The 25,632-nt window shown below is 46.9% G+C and overlaps 1 protein-coding gene across 8 annotated transcripts in view; it reads right to left on the bottom strand.

The window, feature by feature from the left end:
* CAMTA1 (calmodulin binding transcription activator 1) overlaps positions 1-25,632 on the bottom strand; it is a 235,428-nt gene that overhangs the window by 163,993 nt on the left and 45,803 nt on the right. For all 8 annotated transcript variants that reach the window (XM_066334262.1, XM_066334263.1, XM_066334269.1 and 5 more), the window contains one exon: positions 9,220-9,287. In XM_066334262.1, coding sequence (XP_066190359.1) covers positions 9,220-9,287 — 68 coding nt within the window. The remainder of the gene's footprint in view (positions 1-9,219; positions 9,288-25,632) is intronic.

Below are 25,632 nucleotides of genomic sequence, written 5' to 3'. Positions count from 1 at the left end.
AAATTTCAGGAATTATGGAGATGAGAGCAAGGATTGAAGAGGAAAAGAAACCAGGCAAGCAGGAGTTAGAAAAGCCTGGGAGTAAAACCAGTGGGAGAAGAGGAGGCAGAGCAAGCATGAAAAGCTGTGATTATAAAATCCTCCAAATCTTTCATACCCTAAATTTAAAGCAGAGCACAAAATACTGCCCTGGCTCTTGGCTAGTGCTGTTCTCAAAGGCCACAGTTTGTAAAAAAAAAAAAGTTTGCTGCATAATTTAGCACTGGTTGGGTCTTCTAAAGCTGTCTGGGATTACAAATGCCATTGAGCAGGAGACACGCCCCCATCCCATGTCACCACCAGTGTTACCATCCCTGGCCTGAAGCATCTTGCCTGAAAATTGCAAAGTAGAAATAAGCTGAACAGTGGAAGAGCCATGTTTCACCTTGGCATTGGGAGTTGGGACTGTGCACTGCTCAGTGAACCCAGTGTCACCTTAGTGTATTTTCTTGGCGACTGGTCCAACAGTGTCACCCTTTCTTAGCTGTTGACAAATCCTGTTACACAGCAAAGATTTGTACTAGAGCTTTAATTTAATTACTATAAATAAACCTATCAACTTGGCCAAATGGTTTCAGGAGTTACCGGCCCAGCTGAGGCCAAGACCTGTAATCCTCCTGCAGTGATGCTCTGTGTGACATGCCAGGTAACACACTGCTACAGCATCCACTGCTTCCAAAGATCCAGACAGCCTTCAATACAACTTGGGGTTACTGCCACAGAGACACAGCCCCAGCCCACTCTGGCTCCTGACTGTACTGTGGTTCCAGGAGCAGCCCCGTTGGTGCCCTGCAGCACTGGTGCTTCCAAAGCCCTTGCAATTGTATGCAGGTCACAATTCCAGCCCATGCCCCACTGCCACGCTGCTGTGAATGAGCTTTGTGAGGCTGCAGAGTGTAATAATGGCACTCCAGAGAAACAGGTCAAACACAGGCTCTTGGACATGCTGCTAAAAGAGGTTTTGTCTCTCTTAAGGAAATGTGAAAAGGTTCCCGCAATTATCACTTTGCTTCCTTTGCTCGTAACCGTGTAAATCAAGCCCTAATACCCTGTTTACTCACTGCAGCAGCATAAGAGCAGAGGGAAACACAGGAGCTCTTTATCCAAAGAGAATTAAATAAAATAGTGGGAACATCCCACAAATACCAAAGTCAATTAATTCATTTGTTACAGGGAAAGAGTCCTGCATAATTTGTCCTCTGAGTAGTTTATTTTAGCTAATTGCTTATCCAGCAAGAAGATCTCCCCTGCATGACCCATTTGCTGTGCAAGAGGCTCGACTGATGAGAAATAAATGGTCACCTTCCAGAGGGCATGGAGTGACAGCAGGGACGCTCCATATGCTGCTCTGGTCCTCAGACCCACATCCAAGGAGAGGAATGCACCCATAACTTGACACCTCAAAAGCAGAGTGAGCATTAGTGTCCAGGTTCTCCTGAGGAAATCAGGAGACCACAGTTCCCCTTTCCAGGACAAGCAGGAGAAGAGAAGGCTGCAGATAAGGCATCCCTCACTAAGGCTTTACTTCCACCCAGCTGCATCACTGCAACTCACAGCAATGTGTTCATCCATCACTCGCCTTTCACAACAGCACTTAAGGCAACAGAACAATTCCAGTTGTGAGGGTGGAGCTCTTTGTCAGCCACATCACACTCTCAGCTTCTCTACCAGCATCAGACAGAGCAGAGGCAGAACCAAATGGCTTAATGCCTCACTTGTACATCCCCTGTCTGCAAGCATTGCTGGTGAGCAGGTGGAACAGAGCTGTCATATCCATAGCTGCCTTCAGCTGGCCAAAAGATGGAACCAGGACAAATGTTATTGGTCTCATCAAAATTTTGTAAATTGAACAGTGAAATGGAACAGTCTTATTTATCTTAATTTAGTTCATTTTTGACATTTACAAAATAAATACAGGAATAATACTATGGGCACAATTCACTCTCATTTTTTTTCTCAGCAGAAATCACACGTGCTCTGACAAAGGACAGGGAGTGAAATGGCTACTGTCTGCTGGAAGCAGAGCAGAGAGTGCCAGAGGATCCCCAAGGGATCCACCAGTACCTCTCAGCTCAACACCTCCCTGCAGCACCAAGTCCATCCTCACTGGACAGACACAGGTAGTGCTGAAAGGAGAAGGGGGAAGACTGCAAGGTGATGCTTTGAGATTGGCTGGGCAGCGGGTTTCAAGTCACCACTGAAGAGGCAACAGGATTTCTGTCAGGAAAGCTTTGAGCTTTCACATTCCACCAGGAGCCTTCTGATGGGCTTTTACTGATGCTTCATCTCCCTCAGAATCAATAGAAAACAATAATCCCACAGTTAGGCATAAATCATGTTGCACAACTCGGCAAATCATCACGTGGCATGTCTTGGGACAAGGCCACTTCTTTATTTCCAGAAACAGCACCATTAATGGTTTCTGCCTGCCAAGCAACAAGGTTCCCACTTCACAGCACTGGAAATCTCCATCCTGCACTGAGCCCAGCCAGTGTCTACACTTACTGATGGGCAAAGCTCATCTCAGTTGGTGGGTGCTGGTGGGTGCTGGTGCTGGGGATGAGCCAGGGAGGCAGAGGGGCTGTGGAGGGACAGATGCCCACCTGCCCTGACACCAGTCCTGACGTGTCTGCCTGCCTGAGGCCACAAAGCCACTCTTCACACCAGTCCTAACACACACCCACCTGCCCAGGGCTGCAAAGCTGCTCCTAAACCCTCTTTTTGCACTTGTCATGCTGGTGATGCCACTTCAGGTGCAGCAGCCCCGGGCAGCAGACTGCGCTGTCTGTTTACGGGAAACAAAGCTGCCGCAGCACGAGTCACAAACTCAACACTCCCACAAACAGCAGCTCTGGAAAACCCCGGCAGCACCTTCCCTCATGTCTCTTTGCATCATGTCAGTAACTTACAGGAAACAAAACGGCCCAGCAGAGTTATCCAAGGGTGTGAGACTTTAGGTACATCTGTAATTAAAACACAGACACCAAAGCTGCGAAGCAGCGCCATAAAGCAGATCATTTTACAGCTGGCTGGGCTCCCTCTGATGTACTTGAGAACCATTTTTAAGTGACATAAAGTTTAACATACCGGTACATCTGCCTACCCACCAGATTCTACACGGAATTTAAAATTTAATTATATTAAAGTATTGTTACAGTGTGCGTAGCAAGAACGCCAACCAAGTGTAACTTGAGGAGAATCTCTGCCAGATTGTTGTAAATCTGTGTTCTCAGGACTAGGAAGGAAAAAAAGAAAAATTCAAACCTGAACACCTGTATCAGTGCTCTCAGCTTCATTATTCTCACCCATCAACTGCTCCACATTTGGGCTGAGCAGAATCACTCACTTGCCCAGTGCTTCACTACAATGTCAAGGCACACCTACAGCACCTGTGCCTGCCAAGCAATTACTCCTCACACCATGGCAAAAGCAAAGCCTGCTCACTGCCTACACACACTTATTCAGCACCAAAAGGAAAACCTTAACGTCTGCAGGCAGCTCTTCATCTTCCAACAACCACAACACAAACCAATCTGTCCTCTCCAGGCTGAGCAGCAGGTCCTCTGGGATGCTTCCAGCTGTTCTGCATACACGGGCACAAACATCCTCCCCCCAATTCCATGTTAACAGCACATGCTGGATAACATTCCAATAGGCAACTTAAATAACATTGTGCTTGTCATATAAGACACTGTCCCCATCAGGAAATCAAAGCACCAACCCCCTGGACACAGGGCACCCTCTGCCCCAGGTTCAGGGAGCCCAAAATCCCTGCCAGCCCAAGATGGTCACAGTGCCTTGCTTCAGCCCTGCACTCCAACCTGGACCAGGTTTCCTCCATGCAAAAATCCTTGTCAATAAATAAAGAACCCAAATGAATAGTTTCTTTTTCATCAGTTGCTATTTGCAGCCATTAAGATGCAACAAGTCATTGCTGGATGGTGTTTCTGACGCAGAGAATGTATTGGAAGAAACAAGGGAATATCATTAAGGGTCAATTAGGAGCAACTTAAAGGTTATTTTTGCATATCTTACCTCCTGGACAAAAGAAGGTTCTTCAGTGCCATATGAGAATATAAATTAAGTTGCAAAAGTCTTTAAAATGCAACAAAGACTTTCATTTTGTTGCCGTTTAAAACAGCCTGAAGAATAAACAGCAGATGTCCTGCAGCTCTGCAGCCTGCACATATGACGCAGGAAAAGGCAGGTCCAAGGTGGTTCCACAACAGCCATCAAGGCCTGTCCTTCACAGCTGCCTTTGACAGGAAGCACAGAATGCTGGACAGTATGGAACTGTCAGAAACCCCAGCCCAACACTTCTTCCAGCACACTCTTTCCTTTCCTCTGTTCTACCCGGGCCAAGGGCAGCTCCTCACTGATGGGAGTCCCAGCCTGGGAACCCCAGCCACAGGCCCAGTACAGGGGGCTCACACACAGGGAGCAGCATCCCCTAAGCATCCTCCCACGTGGGATCAACAACAGTCAGGGCCTGCCAAATACAGAATATCAGTGTTGTCCAAGGCCACGTTGTTTTCCTTGACCATACCCACTGAAAGAAACACCTACCAAGCCTTGCTGCAGGTGAATGGGTTTGCTGAATGATCTCACTGCTTTGGTATCAGATAATTGCTTTTTCTGACGATTCCATGTTTTCCAGAGTTCTCTTTTCCTTCAAGGGGCAATGCTGCAGGACTCCTATGAGTCCACATGAAGAGGAGAAGGAGCCTTTGCAACCCAGCCCTGTGTGCCTGCAAAGCCAGGCAGTGGGGGCAGGTGTCCGTGTGCATGGGCCAGCTGTGGAGCCACCAACTCTGACACGTATCCCTCTGAAATGGAGGAGAGCCAAGCCTGGTGACCATGCACAGGGGCCTGCAGAGCCATTGGTGGGCTGGAAGAGCCAACCTTCAGCTCTGTGCCAGGTGAAGCCACAACAGAAACACAGACCTCTTGCCTTGGCTGTCCAAGTTGGCCAGTGGCATCTTCTGCTGAAACACAGCTGTTCTGAGCTGCCAGCTAAATACAGAGGGAAATCATCTCTCCCAGATGACCAGCACACACCAGGCTGGATTTGCCATGGGAAGAATTTGGAAGGAATACTTGAAGACCATTGCCTGAGTCAGGCCAGGCATCTGGATGGCTCCCAGCAACTCTGCCCTAGGGTCACTTTACGATCAACATGGTGAGCTGTTAAAAGAATTCATTATTGGTGTCTCAACACCCCTGGACCACAGCAGCTAAAAATCTATATGAACTAAAGGCTCTTAAAACCATCTGTGCACTGTTTATTCTCTGCAGGGAAAATAAAGAGAAGGAAATACTGAAAGCAGCAAGAAGAAAGTGTTGAGAGTCATGAAATCCATAAAGTGTACAGAGAGATGTGCCACATTTAGCAGGGATTATGTCAAGCAGCATCCCGAGCCAGGAGTGCTGACAGCACACACACACTGCCTTCAACAAAGGAAAATAGGTCGTACACGACCCCAAACCTGCCAGCAGAGCTTCAAGCAGCATGAGCAGAAAACCCAAATTTCAGCACTGCCCACGGGCAAGGTTAATGATCCTGGATCCTATGGAGAGTACGAGCCATATGAGAGAGCAGGACCTTTAAAACGTGCTTTGAAAGCCTAAACAAGGTCTCGAGAGGACTTTTATTTGCAACAAGCACAAGGGGACATGGACAGAACTTGTGCCACCAATCACAGCTCTGGACAGTTGCTTTTCCACAGCCTCCAGCTTCCATGAGCTTCTCCTCCGTGGGGAGCCTCTCTCTCATTTCTCAGCAGCCAGGACATCCTGGCAGCAGCATCCACCCCATGCAGTGGGACAGCTCTCACACAGAGCACATTGGAAAGAAGGCTCGCAAGGTAGTGGCCTAACACAGTGAATTAATTCCAAAGCACAATTGTTTTCAATCTTCATTTAAACCCAACCTTACCTAATCTCACTTTAACGACACAGGAAATGGAAATTCCCTTAATAATATAAGTTATGAATATTTAGTACCCTATTTTTTACCTGAAAATTGAGTAATTCAATTAATTTTACTATTAATTATTTAATACAGAATTAATATATTGCAAGCTCCTATCTTTTCTTTACTATGCTGCTGATAAAGATATCCCAGATAGGGGATGTTCCTTACACTGGACTGATGGACAGGTAAGGCACAGGGTGTGTTTCCTGGGCAATGGGTACCTGGACAGGAGGTGGGGAGGCTCCAAGGACTGCACCTATCCTGATCTCACCGTGGAGTAGGGCTGGTCCCCCCAGCAATTCCCCTGTGTCCTTTCCAAAGACATGAAGCAGGAAGGGGCAGAAGCACATCCGAACTTCATTCCCAGAAGGAAAACCGACCTTGCAGCTTCTGTGCCCAGCCAAGGCTTTTCCATTGCCTAGGGCCCACTTGTGAAATAGTGAAGTCACCTCAGATCACTCAAGAATATTTTTAAAATACTGTAGAAATGCTAATGGCAGAAGGCACCTGGAAACAGAGAAGCAAAGTATCTTCCTCTGGCAGAATGCTTCTGGACTCAGAAAACTGACTTTGTCATTGAAATTCCAAAGTAAATAACAATTAAGTTCTACTTGATATATAAATGTCAAGTAATTTTTTTTCTTTTTTTTTTTGTCATCGTGATTTGCATTTAAACTTGGAAATGTCAGACACTTGGCCCTGCTGCATTAGCAGAACGCTTCCCCCGCCCCGCTGACGGAACACCCGCTGCAGATTACCCAGCACATCATCAAGTAACCAAACACCATTCCAAGGGAGCCTCAAGGTCGATGCTTGCGAGGTGCTCTCGCTAATTTATGTTGATCAACTGGAGTGCTCAAAAGACTATTGTAATAACGCTCCAGTACATTTGTAGCAGTGTATTCAATCAATTGGAGTCGATTGGAAACTTCAGCAAGAAGTTTCATAAAAAAAAGCAATTTTAGGGACCTTTTCCAAAGGTTTGTTATAGCTCCTTCAATGCCACCACAATGGCAGGAGAGTCTCCCCTCCATGTCCGTGACCCAACTGTGCTGCAAACATGGGAACCTCTGTTTGGGGAAGAGATAAAAACATTCAGAATGGCGAGCTTGGCTCCAAACCAGCTCTAAACCAGCTCATCCCTCACTACCACCCTCTCCTTTAGCTCAGTGACCTGTGAGGCATCCCAGCCCAGCCTGGCCTGACCCTCTGCAGCAGTTCCTTTGCTGGTGGCTGAGATGGACAGCACCAAAACCCTGTCACCAATATCAACCCTCTGCTGACAGCTGCAGCAGCACCAGCTCCCACAGGCACAGTCCAGCAGTGACTCCTCACAGTACACTATACATCATAGTATTAGGAAACTCTCTGTGTGTCAGTGGTGCAATTAATTTTTATTAATTTTGTGAGATGAAATTAGTAGCACCCACAGCAGCAAACAAAGAACGGGGAGTGTTCCAGTTCAGTGCCAAATCGATGTCATTAATTCTGTAATACTGGGAGCCCTGATTGTAGCAACTCAGCATTTAACTCTTCCAATTAATTTTTATATTAAAAAAAAAAAAAAAAAAGAAGAAGAAAACTAACTCAACAATTTCAGAAGGACCTTGAACTCATGTCACAACTTTACTTCTCCTGGGACACTCCTTCTTCCAAGTGTAAACACACAATAGGAAGGTAAGGAAATGTTCATCAGAAAATTATTTTCATGCATTCCCTTTAGCAAACCAAGCTCTTAAGATCAGAAGATGCTGCTACGAAAACATTTATAATCTTGCATCTTTAATGATACCATGTAGAGCCAGACTAGTTAATGTGTTTTCTGACCCCTTAAAAGGCTTCTCTGGCAAAGGCTCAACCAGAAATTGCTTTGAATTAATTCTGAAACTGGGATTACCAACACAGAAAAAACCATTGCTAATATTAACTGAATTACCTGCTGTTCTGCAGCCAAGGAGAGCCTCACAGCTGCCACCAGCAGGAAAGATCCATTCAGGGCCCACCATGGCACTTCCAGGTCTTGGAGAACCACTGAGAAAGCAATTGGGTTTCCCACATCTCCTTCCCAGGTGCTACACTTTTTAATGCAACAAGCAAATGCATTACTTACGGATGTCACAAAAATACACAATCTGGGGGAGAAAAAGCCCACAAAAGTAAAACAACACAGCTCTTTTGCTCCCAAATTTCATGGAAAGCAGGTCCTCTGTGTGCCCCACCTGCAGCTGCACTGCAGAGGTGCAGAGAAGGCTTCCACGTCCATCCTCTCCTCAGCTGGGTGCTGCAGAACACCTGGAATCAATCTGTGCTGTTTGTTAGGATGGCACTGCTCCCTGTGTCCCACTGTGACCTCTGTCCCTGCTCATGGCAGCAGGAGGTGATGCCAAACCTGGAGCACGCTGCTCCAGGTGCCTGCGGCACCGGCCCCTGTAACGGATGATGCTGGGATGCAGGATGCTAGAATAGGCTTTTCTCTCACCTGGGTCCCAGCAGGCTCCTTCCAATGGCCCAGCCCTCTGCAATAGGAAAGGGGTGGACTGGGAAAAAGAAAAACAGCAAAAGCCCAGCAAGACCAGAAAGCAAGAGTCGTTCTCTGTGTTAGTGAGACGTATGCAGCCAGAACATAGCTGAAACAGCAGGAAAACATCCACAGCCAAAATTCCATGTCTGGGTTCCCAGGGGAGCAAAAAGTTAAACATTTATGGCAGCACGAAGAAGACATGACATTTACTGAATAATAAACTGCAAACATGTCTGTTAATGCAGCTTTTTGGGACCTCCTCACCATCAAACACTTAACCCCAGCAAGGGAAACACCAGAACACAAACAATCCCTGTGCCTGTCTGTGAACAAGCGGCACATGGTAGGGCTGGTGCTTTTTATTTATTTAAAGTTAGAGGCAAGGGACCTCTGTCAAGATAAACAGCCCATGACCTTGCTCTGAGGCTTCAGATCTGCTCATCTGAAGGGATACAATTAAATCCTGAGCAATTGGGTTAAAACTTTAACCTGCCAAGACTGTAGCTGTTCCATTTTTAATCAATCTGATTTCATTCAATAAAATGCTCATTAAGGCAATTAATGAGAGTTTGGTGTCACAAGCCATCAGGCATGACTGGGAGTTTCCACTTGGTGGTCAAGGCATTGATCAGTGAGTCAAGTCATCAGCGCGAGAGAGTCAATGTGCTGAGCAGGAGAACATTACCTGGTTTTGGGGGAGGTTGTTAGCCACTCCTCATGCTTTTCAAACGTTATTAAATAAGCTGCAATTTCCTGAAAGAGAAACGCAGAAAGAAAACAGAGTTACTTGCATGGCTGTGCTGGGAACTGAAAAGTTTTATAACAGACACGGAGCCGCCTACCCCAGGGCCAGGCTGCAGCTGAAACTGGGTTTTGACTGACAGAGAGCGCTCAGTAAACGTTCACATCCACGCCACCAAGGCCAGGCTTAAACAGGACAATGAAGAGATGCAAATGAGGAAAGGCATTAACATTTTCCAGCACAGAGAATTTGCTGGTAACTGTGGTGACCACGGCATCGCCGCGAGCCCGGTGTGACGTCAGGAAGCAAAGGGGAGGGTAGCGACAATACGGACACAGGGAGCTAAATAAAATATTTATAAATAGAACAGCATCACTGCAGAGAGAATTACTGAATTATTAATCGTTGCCATAAAAAGCCAGCGGGTGACATCAACGTAAGTCATTGCTCTCACTTGCAGGAATGATACGGGCGATTACTTCCAGATCAGAACTGATTTGTTTGCAGGAAATTATCGGTGCCAGTGAGACAATTCACGACAGTGCCTGTAAACAGGCCTGAGGAACACGGGACAGACGTTCATCCATTTCTTGGGGACAAACCCAGAGTGGTCGCAAAGTGGCAACTGTCACCACACATCAGCAGTGTCCTGATATCTAGAGATGGCCACGGAGTCCTGGGACTGTGCTGAAAATAAGCCCTCTGAGATATACTCAGAAAAATGTAGGGTTTTGATGGTTATCTTCCAAAAATTACCTCTCAGATGGGCCTGCATAGCAAAAGCTGAACAAGTGAGGTCAGTGAAACTGCCTTCCATGCAAAAATGCCTCAAATCAGACCCACAAAACACATGCAGTATCATCTCCAGAGCCACTGCAACAGAAGAGTCCCCAGGCTGTACCTCCCAACAGCACAACACACGCCAGCACCAGGGCTTTCCACCAGGAGAGGGGATTTTTATTATTTTTTTTTTAGCTAGCTCTATATAAGGGTTGTCGCTTACAGTACCAAAGCTAAAAACCCCCACAATGCTCTCCAACCAGCTGGCCCAAGCATCTGCTAGAGCCACAAAATGCAATTATATTACTCCCAAACGAGACGTAAAAATATCTTGTTTCCAATACTCTTGGTTTTAAGACTCATACTTAATGTCCTCTGGGCATTGCGGCGGTGCCAGATCTCCGTGTTATGTACTTTATTAGAGCTGTGTGAATGTCATATTAATGACTCCTGACCAACATGTTTACACTGCAAATAAATTCTCCTGGAATCCATCGACACACCCCTTGTTTCCCAAGCCAGTCTCTGCAGGTTTAAGGGATCCCCATACACGCACATGACAGAGCAGTGGCATGAAGCTCCAAAAACTCCTCTTTATCATTTCTGGCTAATGGCTGAATAAAACTCAGCATCAAAGAAAGCCAGTGCAGACCTCGACCACCGACACTGATGACCTTCCCAATCCTCACATTTTCACAGCAGCTGCACCTGAATCAGATGCAAGTGCTGAAATCTGGACACTACATGGCCAAAAAGGTCTGACACCAGATTTCCAACAAGCTAAAGCCACCAAAGAACTCCGTAACTAAAATTCTTTGGAAAATATGAAAAAAGATCTGTGGGGGTTTTTTTAAAGCAGTGCAGTAATTCCACCAAAAGTGCTGCAATCAGCAGAACTCTATTCCCAGCCCATCCCACGTTATGTGTCCTCAGCTCACTATGCTACAAACCAGTGTCACCTCGTGCTGTACAGTGAGATGAGCTCTGGAGAGACTGAGGAACACTCAGGAGCACCCTGCATATCCTCTCCAACACCAGGCAAGCAAGCATTTACAGAAACAAACCCCTTCAAAGCCAAGATGGTTTAGGGGGTTCAGATTAGTCTGGGATTTTGCCTGTTCTTACTAAAATTCAAGTGCTGTAAGGAGAACGAAGCCATTTTTAGTTTTTGTGGCATTGCTATGGCATAGAAACCCAAAGTATTTCAGGCAAAGGAACTCCACCTTACCCATGGCTCATTCACTCCGTTCCTTCCTGCCAGCCCATGTCAGGCACGTGTGAAAACCTAACCCCAAATCATCACCAGCTGAAGGAGCTGCAGCAACAAGAGGCTCCCATGTGAGGCAAACACGGGTCTCCTGCTGGCCTGGCCTACTCCTGTTTGAGCAGAGGAAAGGCCAAGCTGCCAGTCAGTGCCACAGATACACATCAGGGAAGGAAGATGTGCTTCTCTGCTGCAAACCCCCCTCAAACCCCACTCCCTATATGTTCTGCTTTCTGTAACTACAACTTTGTGTCAGCTCTGCAGAGGAATGTGTTCAGCCCAGCACTGATGGTGGATCAGAGGTTTGCAAGGGATGGCTCGGCCCAGCAGCTCCCTGGCTACATGGTGGGGCACAGCCAGGGCTGCTGAGGCAGAGCTGGGGCTCAGCAGCTGCATGAGCCAAGTACCCTGCTGTCAACACCCTTTTTCCCTTTGAAAAAAGAGGGAAGAAATAGATTTATCACCAGAAGACACAAAGTCATTAAATAATTAAAAACAAAACTATGGGCACAATAAAAGCCCTCTGATAAAACCCTGCATTTTAATGCGTGTTAATTCCCCTAATGATTCTTTCTGTGTCTCACAGGGTCAAATCAATGTCCTCACAAAAAAATCCAATTATATCCCATTCATCGTATCTTTGGTGCAAGGCTATTGTTTGCTTTTGTCTCCTATCAAACCCTTTTCCCATTGCTTCTTGCCCAAGACTACAAACGAAAGGCAGCGTGGCACCAGCAAGGTCAGACGAGACAGAGCTGGCTCTGAAACCCTGGTTGGTCCTGGCTCCTCTGTGATTGCACAGCAAGCAACAGAAATCAAGGGACACATGCACGTGACACAAATGCTCAGTCTCATCGCTAGTGAGTCCTCCCACAGCACCAGTCAGGCCAGGTGGCACTAGGTGGACCCCAGGGCCACACAGTATTATCTCCATGGGCAAGGGCACCATACACCATGGGCAGCAGCCCCTGCGCCAGGATGTCCCACCCAGACCCACATCTCCTCTATCCCAGCTTTGAAATAACTGTCAGCATTAACTGAGTGAGCATTGCTGGGAAAGGGTGAGCCACTGAAAGCTGTGTGGGCCGAGCTCCACTTCCGAGTGTGTTGGCCAGTCCTAGGACAATGCTCAGCACAGGGCTTTCCCTCTCTGTGTACCTGCAGCACTGAGCTCACCACTCACACTGATGAGAACAAGCTCAACTGACCATCTCAGGGAATAACTCCATAAAGCAATGAGATTATTTAACATTCAAATCACTCAAGTTGTGTTTTATACTAAGTTTGGTCAGATAATTCTGTGGTTTAGTTTAGACTTGATTGCTCGGGCTGAAAGCATTTTATCTAGGTGCGCATTTATTTTTATTTTGCACTTCCCAGTTTGTTCAGATTATCAGTGCGAATGCACCAGGGAGCCACCAGCTGGGAAGCCCAGCAAGCTGCATGAGACAGAACATAAACAGCTCCACCATCTCCAGATAACTGCCACCAAGGATGTTCCCACTGCTCCCTCAGCCTCGCGCCAGTGTGGCACCACTCGGCCTGGCGTTCCCAGCCCAGGCATGGTGGCAGGGCCACCATACAATCCCCACCCAATGCTACGTGACTGCAGCTCCTCAGACACTTCAATATTTAATGTCAGCACGGAGCGGCCCAGAGCTGTGGCACATGGGTGACCTGATGTCACCCGCCGTGTCCCAAACGCCGCGGTGACGACCAGTGGCAGCGCTGCAGCCAGTGGCGCAGGGACAGGGACAGCGGGGAGGAAGAAGCTCCCTCGGTGCACTCAGTGCTGCCCAGCAGCTGCTGCAAAGCTGTCTGTCTTCATGCACAGGAGGCAGAGAGGACACGGCCACAAAGCACAGGACACACCGACAGGCAGGGATCTGGTGGTGTCAGAAGCCCATGACCCATCGTGCACAGGAAGGTGACAACTCTGCTCTGAGCTGAAGGGTTTCCAGTGAACACACACGTTTTGGAAGAAAAAAGTAAGTTATAAAAAGTTCGTAAAGGGACAATTAATGAGTTCCCTAAAGCCATACACTGAGTGTTGATTCCGTCCTCCCACCTAAACGCCCTCCAGGTCATCCTGCATCATCACAAGGTATCGGCAATTCCCACCTGACCTCTCAAAATAAAAAGAGAAACTGCAAGGGAGAATAAAAAGAAGAAACTGCAAGGATTCCCTGGGCCAGGCAGCTCTGGTCACCATCTGGTCTCAAAGCAACATGTAATTCATTAAAAAAAAAAAAACAGTCTGAATTTCAAGTTATTACTTTGTATGAATTATACACACCTGAATTAATAAGCCTGAATCTATGCATGTGTTAGGAGAAAGCAGAAGAGTTTGTACTCATCCCTAGATTTAGACCACAGAGCTAATAAAGCTGCAATCTCTTAAGCAAGCACATTTATTCTCCTAGGAATTCACCATGTCCTCTCTGCTATAAAGACAAATTCTAGCCCATCACTTCCTTATCATCCTTCTGCTCTGAAATGAAAATAAAAATCCATGTTGACTATGGACCATTTTCTCAGCTGGGATTGAGCTATTTTCATTTTCTACCCATCCTCACTCTCAAAGCCATTAATATTCTGCATATCCCAACTACAAACTGCTCTGAACACCACACAGAGCGGGCTCACACCACCTTGTTCAGCATCATGGGAACAAAAATCACAATCCCATTGCATTTGCCCAGTTGTTTAGCCTAAATAAGCAACACTATCAAAGGGATATTGCTCATGAGCTGGGTGAAACAAGGAGCAGGAGAAAGGCAAAGTGAGCCCATGAGTGTCCAGCAGGGACAGGAGGGTCAGGTGACTGCAGGCTGACAACACCTTCTCAGTGACAAAACACTCCTACACCAGAATGTTTCACTGCCATTTGAGGCAGGACTTAGTTTGGGCTTCAATTGTAACCTGTCTGCAACTTCTCAAAGCGGAAACATTGATCTGCCTATGCTGAGGCTCAGAAGGTGATAAAGCTCAAATATTACTGCTGTTTTGCTGACAATCTGTCTCCGCAGTACAAGCTGGAGGTCAGAGGTTGCCCAGGGCTGCCCAGCCAAAGCACGTGTCAGGCTGGACTTGCACAAATTTGGTTTTGCAACTCATGCCATGAATTTCCTGCCAAGTGTAGAGGCATTTATTCATACCTGTGAAAATATCACGGACCAGCTGAAGCCAGACCCTTGGACTGTTGCCCTAATGGATGAAACCCCCACCATTTTGGGGCCCAAAGTGTTGCCTTCCCTCGGTTTGCAGAGAGCAGGAGACAACCCTCAGCCCACTGGCTGCTGTTGTCCCCTTTACCCAGCCAGCCTGGCTGAGCTCATCTCTGCAGGAAAAAGCCTGATGGCAGCCCTGGCAGCACTGTCTGGTGCCACAGGACAGTAAAGCCACCAAGTAGGAAATGCTTGTGGTTTGGGAGATGCTCGCCTTGGTTCCCTGCATGGCAGTGAGCAGTGGGATCACAGGAGGGGGGATGTTTTCATTAATAATGGTGTCTCACCAACCATCTGCTAAAGGTCTACACTATTAATTTAACAGGAAAAAAATGGAATAGATTACTCTACAATTTTCAATTAAAGTACATGATGTCTTCAAACTGCAATCTTAATTAGATATTATAGGGTGACATTTAGGAATCCTGAGCTGTGATGGCTGATCAAGTCATCTGACTGCGATGGTGTTCCACAGCACTGCTGGGGCCTCGTGCATCCAGCACTGTCAGGAGAGCTGTCTGTCCTCGGATTCCAGCTCTGACAAACTCCTGGGGTTAAAGGACCACAATAGTGAAACCCTTGGCAGCCTTGGCACAACAGAAAAACAGCTGCAAATCAGAGTGGACACGGTCCCAAAGAAAACTTACAGAAAGGGGCAGAAGAAAGGGGAAAAAGTAAACAAAGTGAAAAAAAAAAGAAAACTAGCAAATGGACAACTCAAACACTCTATTTTCAGAGTTAAATCTAATCTGAAAATACCTGACTTGGACAAGAAATAATTTTCTCTAAAACACATGAAAAGGAGAAGGAAAAAAAAACCCAATCAAGAGTACAAGCAGTGACTAACAGGCACTGGAGCTGAACAAGATCTGCTCAGCTCCTTCACCTGCCAAACACATGGCCAAGAGCACACTGAGACATACACTGGGTCTTTAGAAAAGCAAGGGCAAAACTGGGCACAAGCCCCCAGCCACGGCTGCCCTGAACCACTCGGAAGCGGGAAGCGCCGTTAGTCACAAGTAAGAGAGAAGTCAGCCCTTGCATCAGCCCATGCCTAATAGGATTAGGATGGATTTTATCTTCCATTTAGGTCCCACACTGAGGGACAGTTAGTAAAACAGAGCAGCAACAAATAACGCCCAATCCTGAGTTACTGAAAAACACCCACAGGTCGTTATGTGATTTTTTTTTTTCTTCAAATGACCTTGGACTAAAGAAGTTCTTGATTTAAAGAACCATGAACACTGGCATCCTGCTGGCACTGCTGGTTCACTTCACTAGTCCTCTGAAAGTCTGAAAAAAATACATGATGTAATAACAAAGAAAATTCACTAAGATCCCTGTGTTTACAATGCATTAATTACAGTGTAATAGTAAAAACCTTAATTATTGTACACAATTTGAACAGTCACATGGCTTGAAGATACCAAGCGCATTCCCCTGCTCCACAGTGGGCATACACCATCCTCAGAGATGCTGCCCTGCTCCCAACTCCCACAGAAACCAGGAGGAACATGGAATGCTCTGCAGCTCTCCTCCACCAAGTGCCGAAGTTTAACTGCAACATGGGGGATGGAGCAGATCCCCTGTGAACCTGCCCATGCTGTGGCCTCCCCCTGGCCCAGACGGTCCCTCCTGCCATGGGGGGACACACCAGTCCCACTCTGGGCACTGGGAATGCTGTGCCCAACAAAGTGTGAGCACCAGGGCCTGCTCCATTTGCCTGCTCTTGCATGGAGACAGCAAGCCCTTCCAAAGTCCTTCAAACGCAAGGATCATTAAAAGGGAAATATCCCCAGAAATTGCCCCTTTCTACATACTCCTCGCTGCCATATGCTCTGACATAATAATGTGCCACAGTCCTGCAGAACTGTCTTTTCAGCATGTTTTTGCATTATGCCTAATTCTGTCAGAGTTTTCAGTCCCACGTAACGACAGCTCAATGCAGAGTCAGATATAAATCTGGCTTAAGAGACTCTCACCAGGAATTCATTTAAAACTGTAAATGTTAAAAGATTCTGCTGCTGATTTATGGCATTTTCTTATTTCAAACAGAATTAAAATCCTTTTTAAAAGATACATATTCAATCATGATAAAAGCTGCATTCAAATGATGCCGTCAGACTGAGAGCCACAAAGCCCAGAAATCTGGGAATAGCAGGGGAATCCAGGAATAGCAGGGACTGGGACATTTTACTGGTTTGACCAATGCTCTGCTGTCATGTCACCACCTCAGTCTCACATCTTAATTAGTGCAAATGGGAGTCCTGGTGCTTTCATGCTCCATCTATCCCACTCCAGCCCAAGCACAAGGATCCCTTTTCCTGAAGATCCAGTTGAACAGAGAAGCTGCTGCACCTGAAGTCATTACTGAACGGGTTTATTCATTTTCCATTGTTTACACTGAAGGCTTTTCCAGCTCTGTCAATACCACACAAGTGTCCTGCATCACTGTGCAAACAACATTTAGTGTTTTAAAAAAAAAAAAAACCCATGCTACTCATTATCATCATTCCTAGAAGAATTGTTCATGTTTTGCATTTGTGAACAGAGAACATGGGAGAGCCTTGAGTCACACAGCACAGCCCTAAACCCAAGCATAGCCAGGCTGATGAAAACTTAGGAATAGTGTCTGGAATGAACCTGTGCAGCACCAGTACAATTCACAAAGAGGTTTTAAGTATTCAAGATGCCAAAAGAACCACAGTCTATGAGAGGGTCATAGCTTCTGCCTTTCATTCCTGGAGGCACATTGCCCGACCTGCACAGGAGCCTTTAATCTCATGCTGCTCTACTGAAATAAAAAATCTAAATGGAAGGACCAATATCAAATACAAGAGTAAACAAGTAGAAGCAGCCAGAAAAGGCATTATTCAGACATTTATATAATTAATTGTTTGTTATTCAGAAGCCACAGAGCCATTAGCAGAAAGCCAGGGCTCTCTGCACTGCACTATGGGAGATGCCCCAACACCACAGAGAGTGGTTCTGTCCCAGGCCCAGCTCAGGCCCAAGCCACTCGCACTGATGTCCCCAGCTCCCAGCTGGTGCTGCTGGGTTGGTTGGTTTTGGCAAGGTTTCTTGGTTTGGGGTTTTTCTTCCCAGATTTTCCCTGGTAAATCCATAATCACGGAATATTCTGAGTTGGAAGAGACTCTGAAGGATCACAAAGTCAAACAAATAACTGAATGACCCGTATGGGGATTGAACCTGTGATGCTGGCATTATTCACACCATGCTTTAACCAAATGAGCTGATCTCAGGGTCACTTTGACAGATTCTTCACAAAATCAGGAACAACACGTCCAGTCTCTGGAAGCAGCTCCCAAGTGTCGATCAGCTCCAGTGAACTCACAACACTCACAGCTGTCATCAAACCATCCTCCCTTCTGTGTGGGCATGAAAGGGGAAATAATTCTGCCCCATGTCAGGATCCAGCCATGACTATTAACCAGGGCCTGTGGCCCAGGGGGCACAGCAGGTCTGCCCCCAGAGTGGCTGGCAGTTGCCAGCTGGCTCCCATCTGTGGAAATTGCCCCTCTGACCTGGAATTATTGTGTGTGCTGGCACTGCAAGGAAGCAACCATAAAACCAGAGCAGCATCAGGGAACTGTAAATTCCTTGTGAGCTATTTTCAGACTTCTCAAAGTTTAGTTAATCCTCTCCTTTAAGAGAACATATAAGAAAAAAAATGACAGGGGAAAAAATATGACCAGAAAAAAGGATGTTTGTGCGAAAAGGCCATTTCCCATTCCAAGTAGTGCTGGGACAGCAAACTGGCCGAAGTGCCCAGGATTCCCTGTATTTATCCTTGGAAAGGGGTTGACCAGAAGGCTGGTGAGAGGCAGGGCTGATGCCATGTCACACCAGTGACCTCTGGACTGCCAGCACACAGAGCAGTGCTGCAGGCTGTGCTGGGGCTGCCGTGTCCTTTCTCACGGAGAGGAGCCGGCAGACAGCACGGATGCTGCTTTCCAAAGGTTAAGCATCACAGGCGATTTCATGCTCTTTATATTTCTAAGTGGTTGATTTTTGGTGAGGTTTTTTGCTTTGTTTTTGGTTTGTTTTTTTAAAAAAATAATCATAAATCCCAACATTTGCTCCCAGGGCGGGAGCCCTTTGGCTCTGTGCTCAGCCAGGGAAGGGAACGTGGCTGCCAGTGGCTGCTGCAGGTGTTATTTTTAGTGCGACAGCTATTTACCAGCTCCATTCCCAGAGGGAATACAGGGAGTAAAAGGGATGCTGATGCATTTCTTTCTAAATATAGAAAGGGGGGCGAGCCACCACTCACAGTGTGGCTGCAGCTTCCCGTTCCTGCTGGAATGTGGCTTCAGCAAGGGGAATGTGGCCCCAGCAGTACTGACACCACGGTGGGGCCACCCCAGCACAGGCTCCCCGTTCACCACATTCTAACCTTCAAGCTGGTGTTTGGAAAAAGGCTTTTTAAAAGTAGCTCTTACAACTAATTGGCTTCACTTTGAAACCCTGATCCTGTAATGAATGGCTCCCGAAATCAAACAAAGCATTTTCAACACCAACAAAATTGCCTGTTATGAAAGCAGAACATTTTTAGGGTAATATTGACTTTAACGCTCTGTCAAGGCACATTGACAGCAGGATGAAAACAGCCCTCCCTCTGCTCACCAGCTCAAATCCAGCTGCTGAGAGGGGACCCTGAACACTCAAGCCAGGCTATACTTTACATCCCCAGGGTGCGCTCATTTCCTATTAGTTCAGAAATATATACTTTAAAAGAATTAAAATCTTGCTGATCAAAGAAAGGGATGTATTTCAGAATTACTCTGCTCTTCTCTGGTTTTAAGCCTTAAAAGTTCTGGAGAGGCAGTTTTGACATCCAGGAGCTCTGCAAGGCCAGGCAGATGGGGATTCCTGGTTGAACTCCTTTTATTTTTCCTTTATTGCTTCATATTTATCAACGACCTGGAAACGAGCAGTGTGAAGGTGCCACTAGAACATGACAGAAGGCAGTTCCGAGTGAGGCTCAGACAGGCTGCAAAACCAGCCCAGAGCCCTGAACAAACTACAAACTGGGCAAATGACTGACATGAGAGAGAGTCTGTAGGATGCAAAAAACCACAAAGCAGTGGGGATTGTAAGATCAAAATGCAGTATTCATCCAGCCTGTGAGGGTCAGCGTTAGTGGCATTACCACTGAGGAAGTGAAGCATGGTGAACACCTTGGATGTACCTGCATCACTGTGGGCCACACTGGTCACCCCTGATCCACTCGGTGCTCCTCAGGGCTCCTGCTCTGGGCAACCACCCAAACCCCACCCATGAGATACAGAGAGATCTATATCTATTAATCTATATACAGATACACACTCCTTGGGACACTTCATTTCCCTCTACAGTTCCCTGAAGGGAGACCACTTACAGAGCAGAAGAAAAAAAGCTGAATTACTTAAAGTGCATTTAAGCTAGGGAACACTAATGAAGTCACACCTTAATTGGGTATAATTGAGAACCCTGGCCACTGTTTGGATTATAAACTGCATTTTTTGGTCACATGGAAATTAGCGGCTACCTCCTCCTGGAGCAAACTGCTGAGAATGAAGTGCTGGTCACCCAATACCTATTACATCTCTCTGTTTCTGTGGGGGAAAGCACTGAAGTTCCCCTCAATTTTTGTCTGGGAAAACGGGTATTTGCCAGGAAAAGCTGGAGGTTTTTTTGGAATGGAGAATGTAAACTACTTTTTGTTTTTTTTAATTATAGATTTGCAGTTAGAGGTTTTCAGGCAAAGATTTGGGGATAGGAATAGCAGTTCTTTATTAGTATGTATAACAAAGCAAACTAAAACAACAATTACAGCATTAATAACAAAAGAGCACTAAGAATCTTGAGGGCTTTGCTTTACAAAAACCCAGGACAGTTTGGTCTCAGTGCCCCTGTGGGATCCTCAGAGCACCAGGCTGGAACAGTGGACAGTCCCAGGCTGGTGGCTGGAACGGCAGGATGTCCTCGGCAGGCAGGGGCAGGGTGTCCAGGCAGGGCAGGGGGTGCAGGGTCACGCTGTAGCAAAAAGAGCAGTGCCGAAGAAGCCACTATGGCTGGGCAGGGCTGGCCCAGTTCCAGCAGGGCAGGCGGAGGAGCTCAGAATTCTACCGCACGTGAGCGGATGATGGTAGATTTTTCAGGACTGGATTTTCTGGTGGCAGTGAACTCATCTTGCAGCAAGCAGTAGCCTGGCCATCCTCTCTTTCTCCAAAATACTGAAAGCCAGAGAGATCAAGCTGCCTCCAGCTCTGTTTTTTACCTGCCCCAAAACTCACGTTATTTCCTCCTCTGAGCTTTCAGCCACCTTTTCCTTTTGGTTAAGCACTTTTAAGTACCTAGTACTTAGTATTTTAGTAACTTACGAAGAAGAAGAATTTTTAGAGTTAAAAAGGAACTTAAAACTTAACTCTCAACACCCCCTTATTTTCCCTTCCTGAGGTTTTTACTGCCTTCCTTGCCCCTTATTTACCCTACAATCATCCAACAGCAGTGCCAGCTCAGGGACAGTTCTCAAGGACACCATGGGGCAGGCTCAGCATCCCCAAGGGCAGCCCAGCCACAGCTCCAGAGGAGCCAGCAGTGCTGAATGCGCTGGGCACACAGGGATGGCACCTAGGTGCCAGCATGCCACAAGAGACAGCCTGGCAGGCCCATCCCAGGGATGGGCTTTGTGCCAGTCCCAGCTATGCCCCAGGAGTATTTCAGAACAGGGAGCTCTCAGGCCCTGCACATCCTGCTGCCAAGAGGAGTCTCTGGCATGTGCAGACAGCTTCTTGTCTGCACTTAAAATACTATTTGATTGTAAAAAAAAAAAGAAAAAGGAAACAAATCGTGTTTTGTGGGACTGGGAGTATCAAGAGCAGAAATGTCAGCAGAAGCAATGCTTACTCGAGCCACGCTGCCAAGCTGAAAACACTTCGGCTGTGTCTGTGTGTGCCCTTGCCTTCAGCTGATGTGGCTCCTGTTTCCTTGGCTCCAAACGGGGAGGAAAAATGCCATTTCCTCAGTGCCTACCCTGGAGCACTGTGAGGGGTGGTAAAGAGAAAATGCTGCACTGTTCCAGACACACAAAGAGTACACAGAAGTAGAAAAACGTCATCCCATCACTTAATATATGCAAATTATGTTAAATATTTCATTCATTAAATGGCTTAGGTTATTACTGAATTGTACCTTAAGCTGTTCAGAAAGTTCATTCTTCTTGCACTTGCTCAGTAACATGAAATAACTGACTGAAATGAATATTTTACAGTTTGTGCAGACAGAACATTTATTAAGAATTCTTTTCCTCTCAGAGTCCCTCTCCGAAGCAGGTTTCAGGCACCATGTGACTTAAATTATCCAGAGGGAATGAATTTTGGTTTATTTTTAAAAGTTTGGTTTATTCCCAGTTTGGAAGAGCCCAACAACCTGAGATGACCCAAACACAACCCTGCTGGGAAAGAAGAACACCCATCAAGCTCTTTCCCAAAAGCCAGTGGGGAGAGCCGGGGGAGAGGAAAGCAGGAACAGAATTTGGGGATTTTCCTTACTGTAAGCCCAGACAGCTACACTGTTCACAGGGACAAGCTCCTGCAATAGCCCATAACGTGCCACGGGTCCTCCGGGACTTCATACGAGTAATGTGAAGTGACAGGGCTCTGGCTCCCGCCATCCCCTGTCCCTGCCATCCCTGGGCCAGACAGACAAGGGGGAAGGGGCCACTACAGGCAGCTCCAGCTGCTTCCAGCCTCAGCAACAGTGCAGGAAGCAACGTCCTCCCTCATGGTGGCAGGGTCATTACCAGTTCCAACTGGGGGAGCAGATCCCAATTAACGCACCAGCACACTCAGCAGCTCCCAGCCCCATGGCCCAGCACACAGACCCCCCACCCTGGTGCAAGGGCAGGACACAACATAACCCCAACATATGCCCAGAAGACTGGCACGACACAGGCAGCAGCCTGAGGGGTGACACAGGCAGCCTCCACCACTCTCCATGGCACCACCTCTCACCACATCTCCAGATGACTTTCCCTTTCGCACGCCATGGGCAGCTCCCAGGGAAAACCCGCTGGGCTTCAACCCAGCTCCTAACACAGTGTGGCAGCCACGTCTCTATGAACTTCCAGGCTTAGAGGAGACAGATGGATAAAAATAATTATCACTGGAATGGTGGCTCTGGCATCTAAGTCAGTCCCTGGCCAGTGATCCGGGAAAGGCGGCTCCCTCTGGCAGGAGCGTGTCCCTGGGATGGAGGTTTACAGCCTCAGCTGAGCAGACACCCTGCAATGTCTCATCAATCTCGGCTGGGAAAAACCTTTCAATTTCCAACGGGAATATGCAAACCAGGCTCCACACTGTAAATCTTCCTTTGCGGCGCTAAGGAGATAAGTAGGACCTATTAACCTCCCATGTTATTTCCAACTTCATTATTGGAGCTGACACAGGGAGAGCACACGGTGACGGCTCTTTTTGGCAGAGTGCATGTAAATCGCTTTCTCAAAGGAAATTACTTCTCTGGGCTGAATGTTATTAATCTAAATTCTCCCTTAGTCAAATTGTTGTCCGTAATAAATATGGAACAGGTTGCTACGCTCATCTCTGAGGGCATCCTAATCCAGCTGCAGGTTTTCCCCTCAGTTTGAAGGAGCTCCTGAGGAGCTCCTCTGTGAGAGCAGCCTTCACCCAAGGATGGGACCATCCACCCCAATGTCACCCAGCAAATGAGAACCCTGTGATTTCACAATGAAAATGTATTTCGGCCCCGCAGCATCGCATGTTCCAGCAGTAAAGTGTGAGCAGGAGCAAGTGAGGGCCTCGTGAGGCCAGGGAAGAGGCACAAGGCATGCCCTTTTCCTGCAACATGATGTGGTGGCCTTCCATGGCCAACATCTCTCGTGGCTGGTGCTTCATTTATGTCAGCTTTGGTACTATTAAAGCAGCTCAACTTACGGTGTTTAGGACTTTATGCTCTTTTCCAGTGGATATACACTTGATATCCTCCTTGTGCAACTAAAAAAACCCTGGAGGTTAAGCACAAACAGATCAAAAACCTCATAAAAACCAGATCCAAGTGCAAACTGAACTTTGCCAGAGATAGAGCTAGGATCCTTACTTTCATTGAAAACCAGCTCCTTTCCAGTAAGATTTTCACAGGAATGCTCACAGAATAGATCTCCAAAAAAAGCTACGATCCCCTCTGCTCAAAGGCACACCCCAGGTATGGAGCAGATTCGGAACAGTATAAATCCAGTGGCACACACAGCCCTTCTCCTCATTTGTTACCAGCCAAGTGTGAAAATGTTAATGAAGGCAGCTGTAATAATCTACGAGAATTTCCCAATTATGATTTTGTTCACGTCTGCCAGCTCCCGCTCCAATACAGCCCTTGAGCATCTCCCCCTTCCACCCAACAGCAGCCATAACTGCTGGGCTCCATCCAGGCACCTTCACCCAGCCACCCCAATGACAGAAATCACTGCCACTCTATTAACTCCAACTTCTTTTGCATGTATTCCTAGAAGAAAATGAATGCAGAGAGATTTTAAGTGTGTGCCTACCCCCCTACACGAGTATGTTTGAAATATAACACGCTGACAGCACTGAGTCAGGTAATACTACATCAGCCACTTTTACTGAAAAAAGAAAAAAAAAATCATAAATTAAGTTTTGGGGGTGGCTTATGGCAGCCCTGGCTCGTGGGAAGCTGATGCCTTCCTGGTTCAGCAAGGCAAACCCTGGGAGCCTGTCTGGGTGTCGGAAGCACATCTCTCTCCTGGCAGAGCAGAAGAAAAAGAGACTCCATGATAAAATGAAGGCATCCTCGCAAATAAATTACTTTTCTAGCACAGTCGTGTGATTTTTAATTTTCCTCTAATTTCAGGACTGCAGCACTGATATAAAACCCCTCTAAGTGTTTTAGGGAGATGGTAATGGTCCTATACTAAAATAATTCAACCAACACTATAATTTTAGTACCACTATCAAAATGAAATAATGGCTGTTTACTGTGCTACACCTTTCAAATGACCTTCATTTGAATACAAATTGTGGCTCCAAACTCCAAAAGCCGCTTCATTTCAGGAGGCAGCAAATTGAGGATGTTTACCCAGGGCTTACTCTGCCAGCAGATTCCTCAGCATAACCACAAAGGCCAAATGTGTTTGGGGTGTTCTTTTCCTCTGAAGCTGCCTAGGAGCAGCCTAAAGGACCCACCTGGATCTGACCAGAAGCGTGAGCCACAGCCCTTCACTCTGCTCCAAGCATGATGGGAATTGCACATTCTGTTTTATCTGGAAGTACTTATTGGTGATAAAACTGCTCACTCACAGCTCCCTCCTTCCCAACCCTTGCATCCTGCACAAAGAACTAAGATACTCTGCCAATAATGAGATACCCAGATGAGAGGAAGAGGTGGATGGGTCCCATCTCAATCTGGGCCTTGAAAACACTTTACTTGATTTTATTTTTTTATGGTTAGGCTCTGTCTGCCCATCACGGGCTCTGCACTGGTTTTGGGGACCCTGTGCAGCCACGTGTGCTCAGAGAGGCTGTGGGGAGTCTCCCTTGTGGGGATCCTGACCTACAGCTGCTGTTGCCAACTCCTGTGGCTGTGTGGCATTCACAGTTCAGCCCACACAGCCAGAGCGGGGGCGGTCACAGCCGAGGATCTGCAGAAAAAATTTCACTACAGACATTTGCTGATATTCACTCATACACCTGGGAACCCCAGTCTATCACCAGCTATTTCACTCTAATAATGAATTTCTGCCCTTTCATCAACATTAGTCAGAACAAGCTCTGAGAAAATTCCCATTTGGTGCCAGGAATATAACAGAAAACACTGACATGAATGGCAGCAAGCAAAGCCAAGCAGTGTGCCCAGCTGCAAGGCAGCACAAGCTGCCATCACCCAAATCTGAGCCCTTCCAAGATCATTCCTAAGAAGGGGCAAAAATTACAATTAAAAAAAAGTTTCTCTGTAAGATGCCAGAAGTTGTGCTACAAACTCCCTTCCTGTGGACACCGAAGGGCCATGATCCCACAAGGATACTCCATGCTCAAGCACACTCTCCCCAGTTCC

This window comes from Sylvia atricapilla, chromosome 22, assembly GCF_009819655.1.
Source record: "Sylvia atricapilla isolate bSylAtr1 chromosome 22, bSylAtr1.pri, whole genome shotgun sequence".
In the NCBI taxonomy this organism is placed as follows: domain Eukaryota; kingdom Metazoa; phylum Chordata; class Aves; order Passeriformes; family Sylviidae; genus Sylvia; species Sylvia atricapilla.
Note: the sequence above shows the minus strand (reverse complement) of the source record. Positions and strands in the feature narration are given on the sequence as shown.